Source organism: Peromyscus eremicus, chromosome 3 (assembly GCF_949786415.1).
Source record: "Peromyscus eremicus chromosome 3, PerEre_H2_v1, whole genome shotgun sequence".
Taxonomy (NCBI): domain Eukaryota; kingdom Metazoa; phylum Chordata; class Mammalia; order Rodentia; family Cricetidae; genus Peromyscus; species Peromyscus eremicus.
This window is the reverse complement of record NC_081418.1, coordinates 132,663,133-132,679,547: the sequence shown is the minus strand read 5'-3', so window position 1 is coordinate 132,679,547 and position 16,415 is coordinate 132,663,133. Positions and strand designations below refer to the sequence as shown.

Sequence of the window (16,415 nt, the reverse complement as noted above, 5' to 3'; positions counted from 1 at the left end):
ATAGCTAGCTTGGTATTGATGTCCACTACCAGGCTTGCACTGAGGTAAATGCAGCCACCCTCTATCTACCCAAGGCACCGGAAGTTCAGACTAAGGGAGGCAGGAGGTTTGGGGTGTGGTAAAATTACAATTTATATGAAGTTTCTGGGAACCCTGTGGTCTATGAACATCCTCAGAATTCCACTGGACACATATAGGGTACTAATTTGCATCCAGAATGTCCTTGCAAAGGTGCACGTGTTAAAGGCCTGACCCACAGCCTCTGGCACTGTCGGGCAGTAGAGGTGGAGCCCAGCAGTACGTGTTTCCGGTCTCAGGGGCACACCCTCGTGGGACTATGGAACCCCGGGCTCTCCCTCTTTTTCTCTTTTGCTCCTTAGCCATCAAGCATGTGACTCATCACTTGCTTCTACCGTGTGCCTCTTTACCTCAGACCCAGAACTGACAGGGACAACCCAGCACATGCTGAAACCTCCAAAACCGAGCCAATAAGTAGATAACCTCAGGGTCCGTTACCCTGGCAGAAGCTGGCATGAGGGTGGGGTGGGGGCCTTCTCTACACTGTCTACTCAGCCACCCCTCTTCCTGCCTGAAGTTCCACACAGATGAACAACGGGAGACCAGTGTGACACCCCTGGGAAGCAAATGCTCACAGCCACGAAAGGTCATCCATGTGCCATGCTGAGGATGAGATGTAAGCTCTGAACACTCAGCACATGGGTGGGCTGGCCCCAGGCATGACTCAGTGATTCCTTCTCCATCACTAGTAGGTAAAACTGAGGCACAGAAAGGAAAAGTTTAGACTGAAGATTCACAGCAGTGAAAAGCCTGGCCTAGAACCCAGGGCTTACGAGTCCACCCTGAGCTCTGCTTTTTGCACCCTACCGCCTCCTGACTCACCCTTACTCTGAATTTCCAGGGCCTTGGGGTGTGGTCCCCCAAGTCTACCTCAGTACAAGCCTGGTAGTGGACATCAATACCAAGCTAGCCATGCAAAATTTCCAACAGGAAATGCTCTCTGCACAGAAATGCTGTGAGAGTAACAGGAATCATCTCTTTTAAAATGAGTCATCTTCCTCTGCCACAACCCAGAGGCTGTTCCTCGGGATAAGCTGTGCAGCCAAGCCTGGGGGCCAAGGTAAGCTGAGTTAGCAAGGATATTTCAGTCATATGTTGCTCCAAACTCATATCTCAGGTTCCCCTTGGTAGCCAAGGTTCCTGTCCCCTCCCCCTCTTGATTCTATTTTGAATCTGGGCCTGTGGAGCTGTGTTCTGCTGGGACCCTATAAGGGAAGGCTCTGTATGCTTCCAGAGCCTGTGAACTCAACAATCCAGGGTGGGGGGAGACAGACGTATACATCCCTCTTAAGAAAAGTGACATCCCTCAACACACCTGATATGTCCAACACCACCTATAAAAGTTCATCCCAACATGATGAGCACTGTCATATGCAAGAAGGTTCTAAACAGCAGTGTGCTGATGCCATTTTTCAGGACTTCAGTTAAATGCCACTCTCTACTGGCAGGAAGTAAGGATAACCACAGCCCATCCTAGGGTCTCTGCTGGGCTTGCTCATGATTCGCTTTCTGTTTATCACACAAGGCTCAGCTGTGGTGGCTGTGTCTTCAAGTGTCTGCCTTTTCCTGATACAGAAACTAAACTCTATGGGCAAGCAACTGAATCTCCAGCACCAAGCACAGAGCTTGGACATAGCAGAGATGAGCAGAACAAGAGCCCCCCCCCCCCCCCCCCCGTAGCTTTACAGACGGTTTAACGTGAAGAGCGAGCGGAGTCTAAGAACACAGACACAGCTCAGACCCACAACTGACTTGGTCTGCTGAAGAAGGAAAACAGACAGGCCCCTGATGCATTTAGACAGGGCTGGGGGCATGTTTAGGTGCGCTTAGGAATAGTGAAGAAGAGACAGGAGAATTCAGGACATGTCCCACAACTGCCAGTTTATATGGAGCATGAACTCGTGAAGGGCAGAGCGGGTGGGACAGCTGTGTCCCCTCTGCCCATCCTCCATGGACCACAGATGTCACAGAGAATAATATTCTAGAACTCCGCAGCCTTTCAGAGCCTACTGCAAGAAATCCTTCCTTGCGTGGATCATTTCCTCTATGTTAGTATTGTCTGTCCCTTTTGCTTTGTTCTCAGAAACAAAAGCTACGCACTCTCCTCAGTGGAAGAATGCTTTGAATCTTTCAACATCATTTTGAGGCCAGTGGTGACACAGTTCAGTATGGAAGAGCAATTTCAAGCATGTTTAAGACCCTGGACTTAAAAAAAGTCAGTTCAAAGTTTCACAAAACATTATTAACAGTGGAGTATTTCTCTAGGAAAGTTAGTGACTCAGACCAGCATCAGGAACCGTGTGAAGGACTAATACAGGTCCATTGTCCCCTGGCCACCTGCGTGCTCGGTTGCCATGCCATTGCTCTCAGGAAGCCTATTATCACAGGATTATTTCTAGTTGTTGGGCTAGAATAAAAAAAAAAAATTACATATATTTTAGGACCTAGGTCACAACTGGCAAGCGAAAAGTAGATCCACAGTGTTCCAAGGGGATAATTAAAGCAAGAACAAAGGTGACTCATCAAAGATTGAGTTATCTCTGCTCAGACCCTTCAATTAGGGTGCATTTGGGATCACTGGCAAGAGACAAAAGACAGCAAATGAGCAAGAGCCGGAAGAGCTGACCTAAATGAGCATCCGAGAGAGGAGGCAGCTCAGGAGAGGGGCCCAGATGATGTAGGCAGCCATGGTGCTGATGAGAGACAAGAGGTGGGGGTGCCTGGTAAGTAGATTCTGGCTCAAGAGACCCTCTGATGGCAAAGGTCCCTGGGCTCTAGCAGGCATTGAGACAGGACAGGCTAGAGCTCAGGTTTCAATGTGGTGCACACTGCACTTTTCCTCGATCTTCCTGCAGACAGGAAACGCCCACCACAAAGGCCACAGCATTGTCAGCTCCCCAGTAGTCCAGGAAAAAGTGAACAGTTGGTCCACTTCCTTCCTCAAACAATACCACATTCTCCCATTCCGCCCAGTCGCTGACCTGGTCACCAGCCAGTTCCTCCTCAAAGTTAACTTTTCCTCCTAGGAGCCATCAAGGTCACCTCGGAGCCCCCTCAGCAAGGACACCCCGCAAACACTTGGCAACAGCATCAATGTCCCCACTCCTCCCTCAGCTGTGCACTAGCTTGAACTGAGCCTGAAAGATGTCTATCAAGACTCACTCAACAGCTTCTCCCCGTTCGCGACTCAGGAGCAGGTACGCATGTAGCTAGGAGGGAGAACCTACCCTTGGTGACGGGAAGGGAGAAATGGCTATAACCCCCACAGTGCTTGGGTCACAATGCCAGTCTACTTTGCACAGCACAGCCACGTGGTACAGCTGAGTGATGGCAGAGGAGACCAGACATGGCAGTGACTCCACCCTCACCCCCAGACACACTGCTCTCCCCTCTAACTGCCAGTTTTTGCAAGTGTGTATGGGATGTCGGCCACCATTTGATGTCAATTTCCATCTAATGAAGCTAAAGGAACGGCATGAAGGGATTTCAAAGGTCACATAGGTGTCCCCATCTCCCTGTGACCTTTATAAAAACTCTCTCTGGTTTCTGCTACCATTGACATGGGTCCGGCTTAAAGTACCTGCTGGAAATCGCTATACTATCTTTCCAAAAATAAGTGTCATCGTCACATTCCCAGGGGCTGCTTGCTGGAAGAACACCCACAGCAGATGGGATGCTGGGCTATGGGATTGACCCGCTGAGCCGATGGTTAAGAAGGAAGGCTTTAGAGAATGGGTTTAAGCTCAAATCTTCTTATCAGCTGTGTGACTTGAATATCTGGTGTGGAACCACTAAAGGACATTGGTAGATGGAACGCTATGCACCTGGGAAGCAAGCCAGCAAGTCATAAGAAAAATGCCCACCTGCCCAGTAAGAGACCACACTGAAAAGATGTGGGAACCAGTTACATATTTCTTACCCAACAAAAATGGGAATGGCAAAGCTAATTCTGCTTACCTCCCAAGAAGACCTCCATGACCCATGTAGGAAGAGAGGACAGACATGGAGGCTGGCTGCCTGAATCCTGACCCACTGGAGGAAGTGAAGACATTCTTCAAAGGGTGGGCTTCTTGAGATTAAAGTTTACAAATTGATCATTCTAGTCTTTCCGGAGTGAGTCGGGGTCTGGGGATGTGGCTCAAGGGTAGCACAGTTGCCAAGTATACAATAAGGCTTGGCCTCAGGATCCCATCTCCCCCCACACCCAATGTAAAAAGAAAGGAAAAGAAAAGGATAGAGTCTCCAGCTGCTCAGGAGGCTGAAGAAAAAGAAACAATACAAGCTTAAGGGATGCCTGGGCAATGTGATGAGACCCATCTCTAAATGAAAAACAGGGAGGGAGGAGGAAAAAGAAAAAAGTTCACTGAGAGGTTCTGTGAATGGGAAATTGTTGCCCATCAAGACAGTGCTGGGCATACAAGGAATGTTCTCATTACACGAAGTTCAGGGCTTCACAATAAAACCATGGGCTCTTTTCAAGATATTTGACCATCTAGGTTTTCAAAGCCTCTAAACTTTACTCAGTTTTTTGTTGTTGTTGCTGTTGTTGCTTTGTTTTTGTTTGTTTATTTCCCAGGTCTCTCAGAACACATTGGCATTTGTCCAAGTGTTGGTTGACTGTCTTTGCCCCCTTCTCCAAACATCTTTTAGGCTCTACTCACAAGTCTGTAGACATTCAGATCAAAATTAAAACATAGAGGTGAAAGCACTTTGAAAATTTTAAAGCAATAGCTATGCGCTGGGAACTGTAGATATTAAATATCAGTTCTACAGTATGCGGCCAAATAAATAAACAAAGCAAGTCTGAGAACTGAGGCCACAGAGTCAGCTCAGCAGGTAAAAGCACTCGCTCAACAAGCCTGATGACTTGACTTGGACCTCCAGGTTCCATGTGAAAGGAGAACACTGATACACAGACACATGTGTGTATGAAAACACACTAATAAATATTTTGATCTTTTTTCTGGGTGTGATAGTGCACGCCTTTAATCCCAGCACTCAGGAGGCACAGGCAAATGGTCTCTGAATTCGAGGCCAGCCTGGTCTACAAGAGTTCCAGGACAGACAGGGCTACACAGAGAAACCCTGTCTTAAAAAAAAAACAAAAACAAAAAACTAGTGACTGATCATAGCAAGTATGCAGTTAGATGATGCATAGAATAAGCTTTTACTCTTCCATATATGTAACATATACATATACATATATATATATATATATAAATATCACTTCTTTAACAAAAAAAAACCCTAAAAAATAATAAAATGTATGTAGAGCCTTGGAAATCTGAACTAAGCCCTCTTCATTTTGTAGATGAGAAAAAACCAGTCCAGAGACGTTTAATGACCTTCCCGAAGTCACACAGCTAGCTAGGTAGTCAAGCGCCAAAATCTGAACTTCGGCTCTGCACTCCTCATTTCCCACACCAGGGACCGGAGTAGAAGTGGTTTCCTCTGGCCACCCCTGTGTTCTCAAATTCTCCAACCTCCCAGGTGTGTCTGGGAGCATGCTGGGGAGTGAGGAGTGACGGACAGACAGGCTTAGAGGTAGGACTACAGGAGGGCCAGCACCAGAAAGTCTTGGGCACTCTCCCAAACGAACAGCCAGAGAGGAGGAGGGGTGGAACAGGAGAAGGGGAAAAGGAGGAGGGAGGAAGGGGAGGGGGGAGGAGAGAAGGGAGGTTCTGGCGCCGCTGCCCTGTCACTGACACCCGAGCAAGTGCGCTCGGAGAACCTGACCTTGGTCTGAGAGATACTCTTATTCTGCCCTCCACCCCCGCCACCCTAACCTTTCTGTCCCACTTCACTGCAGAAACACTAGAGCCTCCAGGCGTCGGGGGAAGGTGATTGAGGCCAACATTAGGCCGGGCAGCTGGGCGTCCCTGGCGCTTTTGGCGCAGCTGATGAGGCGCTCAGGAGGGGGTCTCTCTACCTATAAAGGTAGCAGCCGCTAGTGGAGACAGCCATCAGTGAGGAGTCGCTGCCTTGAATCCAGGAAAGGAAATAAAATTAAACTGCTGAAGTCCCCAGGTCTCTAGGGAGGGAAACTTCCGAGTCCCAAAGTCTTTCTGACTTTGACCGCTGGGAAAGGTGAGGAGCCTGCACCAGCGCCCAGCGCCTGCGAAGCTGATTGGGTCCGGAGGACCCAGCTCGAATCGAGGGTGCCCCAAACCCAAGACGATGTCCGGAGAGCCAGCACCGGCGGCAGGCTCCTGCCAAGCTGGCTGGGTCCAGGGGTCCCAGCTCAAATTGAAGTTGTCCCAAACCCAAGCCGATGGCCAGATTATAAGAGTGGAGAATGACCCCAGCCTGGAGCCTGTCACTTTTGAGTGGGTTTGGAGACTTGACTCTATCTACTCCCCCAGCCAGCCACACAGGTCCAGACCACCTGTCCAGAATCCCTCAGCATCCCATTTCTTCTCTCTGGTCCACGAGCGGTGATTCCCCAAATTCTCGCTCGTCTCTCCACCCGGCTCTCCCGGTCCGCCCTCCTCTCATCAGCAAACGCAAATCATCTACCTTAGGTCCCTTTAAGGGGAGAGTCGCTCCTGCTGTCTACTTTCTCTACAAAATAAAAGGTACCTGACAACTAGATGTTTCCCACCCCTGGGTTTATGACCCTTGATCCTGAACGGACCCACACCCCCCTCCAAGAGACTTGGAGCCCAGTGGCTCCAAAGCCATCCTGCAGCTACTCCGTGGTCCCCCAGCCCTCTACCCGGGCACTTGCACGCGTCCCTGGCCAGCCTGGGGCCGGAAAGTCTCACCATCGTGGCCGCTCTCCTCGCCTGCTCGCCTCCCAGCTGGGCCTGCCCACCCCAACTGCTCCAGATACGGCCGCCTCCGCGGTTGTGACATACTGCGAGGGAGGGGGCCTGAGACAGACATGCTGGGCCAGCAGTTGTCCTGCAGCATCACAGTGCCCGCGGAGGGGAGGGACCTGGGTAGGTCACAATGGCACTTCCCCTCCTGCCCGCGGCTCCCTGATCCAGCCCCGCTGCTTCCCACGCCAGGAGCCGCAGCCGAGCTCCCTCGCCTAGCTGAGTCGGGAAAGCAGTCCTGTGACCGTGACACACGTATGCACACATACCCCGCATCCACTCCGAGATCAGCACCGGAAAGCAGTGGAAAAATACTTCAAAACAAAATGCTCATTGCTCCCCAAATGTTCATCGTCTTCCGGCTGCCAGCACTGGCTGGTGTGCTGTGGGAAGGCAGCTAACTAATCTGTTAGAGTCACCTCAGCTCAGGAGAGCCTGCAGGATCTGACCAGCCCCTGGTCAGGGCCCAAGCTTCTGCTTCTGCCACCGCCTGCCTGGTTACTGGAGAATTCAATAAGATGGCTTACACAGGGCTCCTGATCTACAGCAAGCCCTCCATGATGGGATTCAGGAATTCAGTGCTGTATTAAGTTCTGTCAGAGTAGCTCCTGCTCCATCATTCTCAAATCTCTCCTCCTGACCCACTCCTACAGGACCCCTTCCCACTTAATCCCCAAATGTGCAGATATCACCTCCTGTACTCCAGAACATCAGGGTTCTCACTGCCTCTGCCCTGTACTAGGACCTCCTCTTTGTGGCCACAGACGACATTGAAGAGCAAGGGATTTCCTCACTCTCCATCTAGTGGGGTCATGGGGGTACCTAGCCTTGTTAAAAGCCACTACTCTTTAGTGGGTCTCCGGTGTCCCTCTGTCTCCAAGCCGATGGGGGCTGGATGGTTCCTATGCCTTGACCTCAACACAGACTTCCCTGCCAAGGGCCACTTCATACTTAAAGATGTAACCATACTTTCTTCTCTCCCTCTTTTCTCTGGCAACTGCCCACCACACAAGTCACTGAGAGAAATCAAGAGTTCTGCAAGATGTATTTGGAGCTGTTGTGGCCAGATGATGTGCCTCGGAGGAAGACACACCTTCCCACCTGCTCTGAGGAACCAGCAGGGTGAAACCTACCTAGTGGTTTATTCTGTTGGTCCACCATTCATGTATTTGCCTATTTATGAGTTTCTTGAGGATAGGATACATACTTTAATCATCTTGGCATGTGAGAAAGCATTGAACACACACTTCCCACTGATACCCAGCCTCCAAGCTGGAACTGCCCACTCCAACTGCTCCAGAGAAGTTGCCTCCATGGCTGTCACACACTATGGAGAGTGCTGGGGACAGACATGCTGGGCCAGCAGCTTTGCTGCGGCATCACAGTGCCCACAGAGAGGAGGGGCCCAGGCAGGCCACCGTCTTACAATGCAATAGCTTAAAAATGGAAACTCAGCGAGGGGATGGTAGCACGTGCCTTTAATTCCAGTACCCTGGAAGCAGAGGCAGGCCAGATCTCAGTAAGTTCAAGGCCAGCCTGGTCTACAAAGCAAAGATCAGGACAGCCAGGGCTATTACACAGAGAAGGGGCTATTACACAGAGAAACCCTGTCTCGAAAAACCAAAAAATAAATACGTAAAAATGGAGACTCATAATTAAATTGTGTCTAACTCAATAAAGAGTGGTTATTATTAATTGCATAATTTATTTCTCTTCCAAACTCCTATGACGTATTCTATTACTTCTTCCATTTACTTATTACTTAATATTTTACATGCTTTGGATTACAGGGTGTGAGTATATGTGTTTCAACACTCCTATAAAATTGCAACACCTGTGTTATGCTGTTCAGCTTAGTGCCTGCCCCACCAGGGCTCAGAGAATGCGCCTAAATAAGTTAATTTTTCAAGTCTTTTTCATAAGCCATTAAGTATATTATGAGCACACTCTTAATGTCGCAGGATAAAGCTGATGATACATCAACAGTGATGGCATTCAAATGCACTCTATAATGGTGATACCCTTGAACATCTCATCTCTATGGGATTTGAGAGAGCCATGACTATACTACAAATGCTAAATCTTTTGATTGCAGAGAAATAAAAAGAATGTTAACTGTCACTTATGGAATTGTTGGCATCTGCCCCCTAGTTTCTAAAGCCCTAGTCCCCAGGGGGGTGTATTTGGAGATAGGTCCTTTAGATTAAAGAGAAGACCCTAGGGCTGAAGAGATGGCTCTGCTCTCAAGATCATTTGTTGCTCCTGCAGAGGACCAGGGTTCAATTCCCAACACCCACATGGCAGCTGACAACTGTCTGTAACTCCAGTTCCAGAGGTTCTGATGCCCTCTCTTGGCCTGCTCAGGCACCACATGCATGTGCTGTACATACACACATGCAGGCAAGGCATCCACACACATAAAGATTTCTTTAAAAGGATAAGGTCCTAATCCAACAGGACGGGTGTCCTTATAAGAGGAGAGAGACTCTAGGAATGCACTCCCATAGGCCATGTGAAGATCCAGCAAGGAGACCATGTACACACCAAGGAGATGGGCCTCAGGAGAATCACACCCTACCCATACTTGACCTTGGACCTTCAGCCCAAGAAAATACATTTCTGCCCAGTCTGTGGTATCTTGTTTTGGCAGCCTGAGCAGACTGGCAGTGGCTTTAGAGTAAGAAATGTATACTGGGGGCTGGAGAGGTGGCTCAGCAGTTAGGAGCACTGGCTGCTCTCCCAGAAGACCCAGGTTCGACTCCCATCACCCACATGGCAGCTCACAACTGTTTGTAACTCTAGTCCAAGAGGATTCAATGCTCTCTTGGGGCGCTTCATGCACGTGGTACCCATACACATGCAGGCAAACATTCCCACACAAATGTAAATGCAACACACACATCACATCACATAGGACCTCATAAATATGAAAATTTTAAAAAAGTGTATGCTTCTTTTTTTTTTTTTTTTTTTTTTTTGGTTTTTCGAGACAGGGTTTCTCTGTGTAGCTTTGTGCCTTTCCTGGAACTCACTTGGTAGCCCAGGCTGGCCTCGAACTCACAGAGATCCGCCTGTCTCTGCCTCCCGAGTGCTGGGATTAAAGGCGTGCACCACCACCGCCCGGCGTGTGCTTCTTTTTTAAGTCCACATTCTTAAAATTATTTAATCTGAGCAATCCCAAAATACTTACTGATATTCCTCCATCCCACCCCTAACCCATGTGTCCCTTTCTGAGTAGAAGTTTTGAAGGACAAAAGGACATGTTTTTCCCATCCCTATAAGTGTGTGTGTGTGTTTGTGTGTGTGTGTGTGTGTGTGTGTGTGTTTGTGTGTGTGTGTGTGTGTGTGTGTGTGGTGTCGCTTTAACTGGGTCAAAGGGTGTCAAACATGTGGGTGTATGCATGAGAGCATTTCTAAATGAAATTAACATCAAATTAATCAGATGCCTTCCTACACATGGATGGGCTCTCCCAAAAGAACAGAACAGAGTACGAGCTAAGTTCCAAAGGACCTTCTGTGCTTTCTTACAGTTGGATTAGAACAGACACCATTGGCTCTCCTAGGTCTGCAGCCTACAGCCTGCAGCCTGCACATCTTAACACTTCTTAGCCGCTGTAACAGCATGAACCAATCCTTATGACCAATCTCCTTAGAGCTGGGTATGTGGCTCAATGGTAGAGCATCACCCTAGCAGGTGCAAGGTTCTGGGTTTGATTCCCAGCACTGCACATGTAAATGAAATAAATCTCTTTCATCTATATCTAGGTAGGTAAGTGAATAAGAAGATATTTCCATTCCTTGGAGGAACCTAATACAAATCCCCTTTCTTCCAGTAGAGAAGCGATGTCAAATCCAGGTTTACTTTGAGAAAGCAACCACCCACACTGCGTTTGAAAAGCCTTCTGAAGGAATGACCTCTACCTCCTCCACATGCTGCTTAGGAGGTGTGAGTCTACTTCTTCCGGGATGCATTTCTGTGCAGTGAGTTCATGTTACTGGGATAATTATGATGACCTCAAAGTTGAGCCATACTCATTTGAATAGAGATAATGTCTACAGATTATACAGGAAAAGTTGGTCTTCATAGGAATGAATATGTATATTTGTGTTTGTGGTAGTGAGGATTGAACCTAGAGCTTTGTATGTGCTAGACAAGTGCTCTGTGACTGATATATTTTCAAGTTTTTGTTTGGTTGGTTTTGGCCTTTTGTTTTTCCAGACAGGTCTCTGTGTAGCTCTGTCTGTCTGTCCTGGAACTAACATACTCTGGAGACCAGGCTGGCCTCCAACTCAGAGATCCACCTGCCTCTGCCTCCCTGGAATTAAAAGCATGGACCACCACCTAGGATTAAAGGCACGGGCCACCACCTAGGATTAAAGGCACGGGCCACCACCACCCAGCTTCTCCACCTTTTCTTCTTTTATTCTTTTTTTTTTTTTCTGAAACTTTACTGATCCTTTATTTTTCCTATTTGAGTTCTCAAAAAGGGTGGCACAGCCAAGAATCTTTCCATAAGGTTTTATCATTGTGCTCACTTTCTCTTCGTCTGGAGATTTTTCCCTAAGAAGATCCACTTTAATCCGACTTGTACTGGACGGCTGGAAAAGAGGGTATGCAACAACCTTTCCAAACTCTTTGGTCTCCTTCTTCACTCTACCAGGCCTCTCAGGTGGTGGAATCTGGCTCTGGCTTTTTCTCAAGACTCTTTCTTTGAGTCTTTGCTCTGGAAGTTCCCTCCCTGGAATCACGCGTTCCTGACGGCCTTTGATTTGGAGCAGCTCTCTCTTTCGTCTGCCTTCTCTCCGCTTTCGGGATGATACGCTTTTCTGGCACAATTTTGGGTAGTGTTATTTCACTGAGGAGTCATGTCTGTCTCCAGGTTTTATTCTTAAATTCTCTGGCCTGGCCTGTTGTAAGGATGTGCCTTTCTATTTGTTTCTTCTCCCTCTCGGGCACCCAATACCGCAGTTTCTGTCCCTCTGTGCTTGGCGGTGGTTCCTCCTCCACTGTCACCTTTGTTTCTCCGCCGGTGTCCTCTCTTTCCATCATCTCCACTATTCTCTTATTGTAATAAGACTCTGCTTTCGCAAGCCAGCAGTCAAGAGAGTGCGCTTGCTCCCTGCAGAGTTCTCTGCTCTCCCCTCGGCATTTCTGAGTTACCAAGTGTCTTGCTGCTGTCCTACGCACACCACCAGGACTCAGGAGCCTTTTCTCCAGTGGAGACTGTTGACCTTCTGCAATCCTAGGGTCTCTGGATGCTTTTGCCCAAGCCAATCTTTGCTTAATCGTCGTCACAGTAGCAGTGGGGCCTCCAATTCCCTTTCGTTAGAAGTTCGGCTCCCAAAAAAAAAAAAAAAAAAAAAAAGAAGTTCGGCTCCCTCTCTAAAGCTCACTCGACTAAGTGCCTACCTTTTATTCTTGAGACAGTCTCACTATGTCACCTGGGCTACCCTTAAACTTACTGTGTAGAATATTGATCCGTCAGTCTCAGCCTCTGAGGAGCTGGGATCCAGGCCTACTGGTGATATTCATATTTATTTGTGTGGTATTTCCAGATATGGAGTAAACACTGTGCTAAGGGCTTTCTGTGCATTATTTCATTTACTGCTCACAAGACACTACAGAAAATAAATGTTATCACTTTCATTGTACAGATGAAGAATTTGAGACCTACAGAAGTTGATTTTTAGTCCGCATTAAACAACTGGAAGAATGCAGAGCTCGACTTCATGTCCAGGAGTCTGATGCCAGAGGCCTGAGCCCCAGCATGATTGTTGGCTGTGAACCCGAACTGGGAGGCCACATGTTACATGGAGAGGCTTGTCCATGTGCCATTGGCTTAGACTTTGACAGTCCAGATATCCAGGATGATGCTGCCAGGTAAGGAGTGGCAAAGATGGAGTTTACCCTGTGGAAAGAACTAGGAAGAAGTGTCCATGTCCAGGTGTCCACAGCCTGTAACAGACAGCAAGCAATAGCTTATCATGAGACAACCTGGAGTCAAGTACTTGACATTGATAAGTAGCGTTGTGTATCCCCTACTACCGTAAGTACACTCATATTTAATGTCAATATTCCAATATTATTATCTCAGAGTCTGAAGGGCATTTGGAAAAAGGAAGGTGAACATTTTGGCCATAGTGTCACAGACACAGTGGCCCCTTTTCAAGTCTCCATGGTTACAGGTGCTGTAATCAGGCTACCACCAGGGAAAAAGCAAATCTCAGGACAACTGTAAGACCACCCAGTCCCACCAGCCCTTCTCCTGGGTAATTCTTCCAAAGTCAACATTAGGGTGGCTGGGTCACTTTTGTCTTAAGTTGGAGAAGACATCATCTTCACACTGGCCCTGATTCTTCCACACGCCCACTCAAGCTAACTGGCTGATGTCACAAATGGTCTCAGAGGATTGTCTCTTTAGCTTCGACTCCTGTCCAGCTCACCTGCCTGGGGGTGGGAAGGACTTTTTAACGACACTAGTTAACCACACAGGCCACACACATGGAACCCAGCTGAAGGGAACAAGAGATAGTGAGTGCTTGGAGCTGAAAGTCAAGGACAGCAAACAAAATGCGGAAGCCATTAAGGTCAAGGGACCAAGAAAAACTTACCTCCTCCACCAACTGCTTCAGGCACCCTAGAGGCCAGCATCTAAAGCTTAGATCCCTCAAGACATCCAAAGTAATGTCAACTCAGATAACCACCTGCATATTTTAAAGAAACTGAGGCATAGGAAAAGATGATTTGTCAAAGAAAAGGGAGCCAAGATATCAATCACAAATTACAGTCTTGGGAACCACACTCCTAAATACCATCCTACAGTGCCCACTCACTTATATAGCAAAGGTACTCCATTGAGTGTATAGAAAAAGAAAAAGAAAAAAAAAAAAAAGAGGCCATGGAGGTATTACTTATCCTTGTAGCTTGGCAGCAGTTTGTGCTTAGCATGCTCAAGACTCTGAGTTCCAACACACACACACACACACACACACACACACACACACACACACACACACAGAGGCATGTCTTTTGGCCGTTGTCTTCAGCATCTATGAAAACAAGTCATCGTCGTTCATCTAGGAGACCATAAAACCCATGAATGGAACAGAACAGAACTACTGAGAGAAGAGGGGCTAAGCTCCTCAGAATTTTCTCGAGGTGTGAGTGTGTGCTGGAAGGTGACTACCATCCACTGCCAAGGAGAGACTAGGAATGGATATGAAGGCATCTCTCGTCGACCAGCTCCCAGCTTTGTGCTAGACGAGGAAGAGGAAGCAGGATCTCAGACAACCACCTGGAGAGGCTCCTTTCAGAAGAGGCAGTTGATCTGCCGGAATCCAGCTGAGACCAGTGGTAACCAGGAGTGGGGCTCGTCCACCTGAGTCATCTTGGTAGAGTCACCAAACTCTTTGTCATTGTCAGTATAGTGCTTGTGAGTTGAGCAAGGACACCACTGAAACAGGTACCAAAACTGGTCCTTCCTCCTTCCTGCCCTCACCCCTTAGTCTTAATGTTGGCCCTTCTGGCTCCCCAACTTCTGCTGCTTGTATTCTCTCCTTCCTCTGACTCTCAAGACCAGAATCCAACTCCATTCAACTCGTCTTTATTACATGGCCTCTTACGAATAGAGAGAGCTTCATTCTAAGTGCAACAGTGGAAGGTAAGAATTTGACCTCTGGCGCCAGTCTGCCTAGGTTCGAATCCCAGCACCACTAAACAGCCAAGCAAAGCAAGTTTCTGAGCTCTGCTCTATCTACTTTGTCATCTCCATCCCTGCCTCACCGGTGTGTTGCAAGATACAATTGGTTAATATATGGAAAGTGCTTAGATACATCTCAGCAGTATGAGGCAGGAGAGACACTCTATTAGCCCCCTCAAAATGTGCCTCTTGACTGAATGAAATGAACGGTTTATTATTAGGTGCAAGAACATGTCTGAAAAGAGAAACATATTTCGGGAGTGGCAACAGCATTGACCTCACAGAAAAAGGAACATGGCTGAAGAGTGAGTTGCTATCAGGTTAGATACACTATGGAAACATGAAGAACAGACAACGTTAGACATGAGTGGGTTTGGGACTGAGCCAGTGAGTAACAAGAGCAAAGGCTGACGGCTGGGAATGGGAACATGGCGGGCTCTGCATGGGTCCGAGTTCTCTCTGTAGCTAGGAATGGAGAAAAGCAAACCCTGAGAGGTCAGAAACAGAGCTGGGAAACTTCCAAGTGAAGGTGGTGGCAGTTGAATTCACAGAGATAAAACTAGTTTCCAAGAGAGAGCAAAAGATGAGAAAAACAATCTCCATCACACCCTGGAGCACTCACCCCACCTCCCTATACATAAGCAACACTCCACAGCACACAGAGGAGGTGAAGGCATGCATCTGAGCAAGGGATGGAGGGAGGGGGTATGAATTCTTTATTCCAGAACCTAACATCTCTGAGGGTGAGAACTGTTGGTTACAATTTATCCATACAAATTGGTTTTCTGCCCAAGAAACATCTCCATATAAATAACAGGATATTATTCTTAAAGTGTTTTGTTTTGTTTTGTTTTGTTTTGTTTTGTTTTGTTTTGTTTCAAACTGAAAAATGTCTACAAAAATTGTTTGGTTTTTTTGCTGGGTGGTGGTGGCGCAGGCCTTTAATCTCAGCACTTGGGAGGCAGAGCCAGGCAGATCTCTGTGAGTTCGAGGCCAGCCTGGTCTACAGAGCGAGATCCAGGACAGGCACCAAAACTACACAAAGAAACCCTGTCTCAAAAAAAAAAAAAAAAAAAAAAATGCTTGGATTTTCAACCAAGTCTTCAAACATCATCTTATGCTTGTCAATCTCCATCTACTCCAACACTCCCACCTCAGGCAGGAGGAAAGGGGCAAGGGGTGCTAAACAGTTTCAAGAGGCTACTGGAAAGTAGGAGAAAGACATGAGCTTGGGTCAGAAGCATTCAAACTAGAAGTGGGCCACACAATCTCCAGCTTGTGTTCAGATCTGGCCCTGGTGGCCAGGCCACCATGCTATAGCCCTGTCCCAAGTTCATTTCCCTTGGAGCAGAGAATGCCTGACTACCCCTCAGTCTCTCCCAAGAGCAAACTGCTATTTCCTCCACAGGTTCTCAAGCTGCCAAGGTTAGGTATTTACATTAAAAACAAAACAAAACTTTACAAAGCTAACACAGTCATGGTAACACAGGCCTAAACCCAGCAGCTTGGGGAGCTCAAGGCCATCCTCTGCTACATAGTGAGTTCAGTTTGAGGCGAGCTTGGTTAGGTGGATCATCATGCTGCACACACACACACACACACACACACACACACACACACACACACACACCACACACCACACACAGTACCCCTGCCTTACCTAAGAAGTGGAGAGACTCCCCCTAGTGGATGCCCTGAGACTGGGGATAATGGCAAATCCTAATATAGATAACATACGTATATCATACACATCTGAATTGGAGTATACATGATAAAGATAATAAATCGGGGGCTGTGCTGAGTGGTGGTGGTGCACGCC

The 16,415-nt window shown here is 47.7% G+C and overlaps 1 protein-coding gene and 1 pseudogene across 1 annotated transcript in view; both read right to left on the bottom strand.

Moving 5' to 3' along the window:
* Tuba8 (tubulin alpha 8) overlaps positions 1 to 6,974 on the bottom strand; it is a 21,765-nt gene extending 14,791 nt beyond the window's left edge. Inside the window, exon 1 of the mRNA XM_059258521.1 lies at positions 6,843 to 6,974. Coding sequence (XP_059114504.1) covers positions 6,843 to 6,845 — 3 coding nt within the window. The 5' untranslated portion in view covers positions 6,846 to 6,974. The remainder of the gene's footprint in view (positions 1 to 6,842) is intronic.
* A 4,370-nt stretch (positions 6,975 to 11,344) lies between these two features.
* LOC131906487 (putative uncharacterized protein ZNRD1-AS1) lies at positions 11,345 to 12,725 on the bottom strand (annotated as a pseudogene).
* Between the last annotated feature and the right edge of the window lie 3,690 nt (positions 12,726 to 16,415).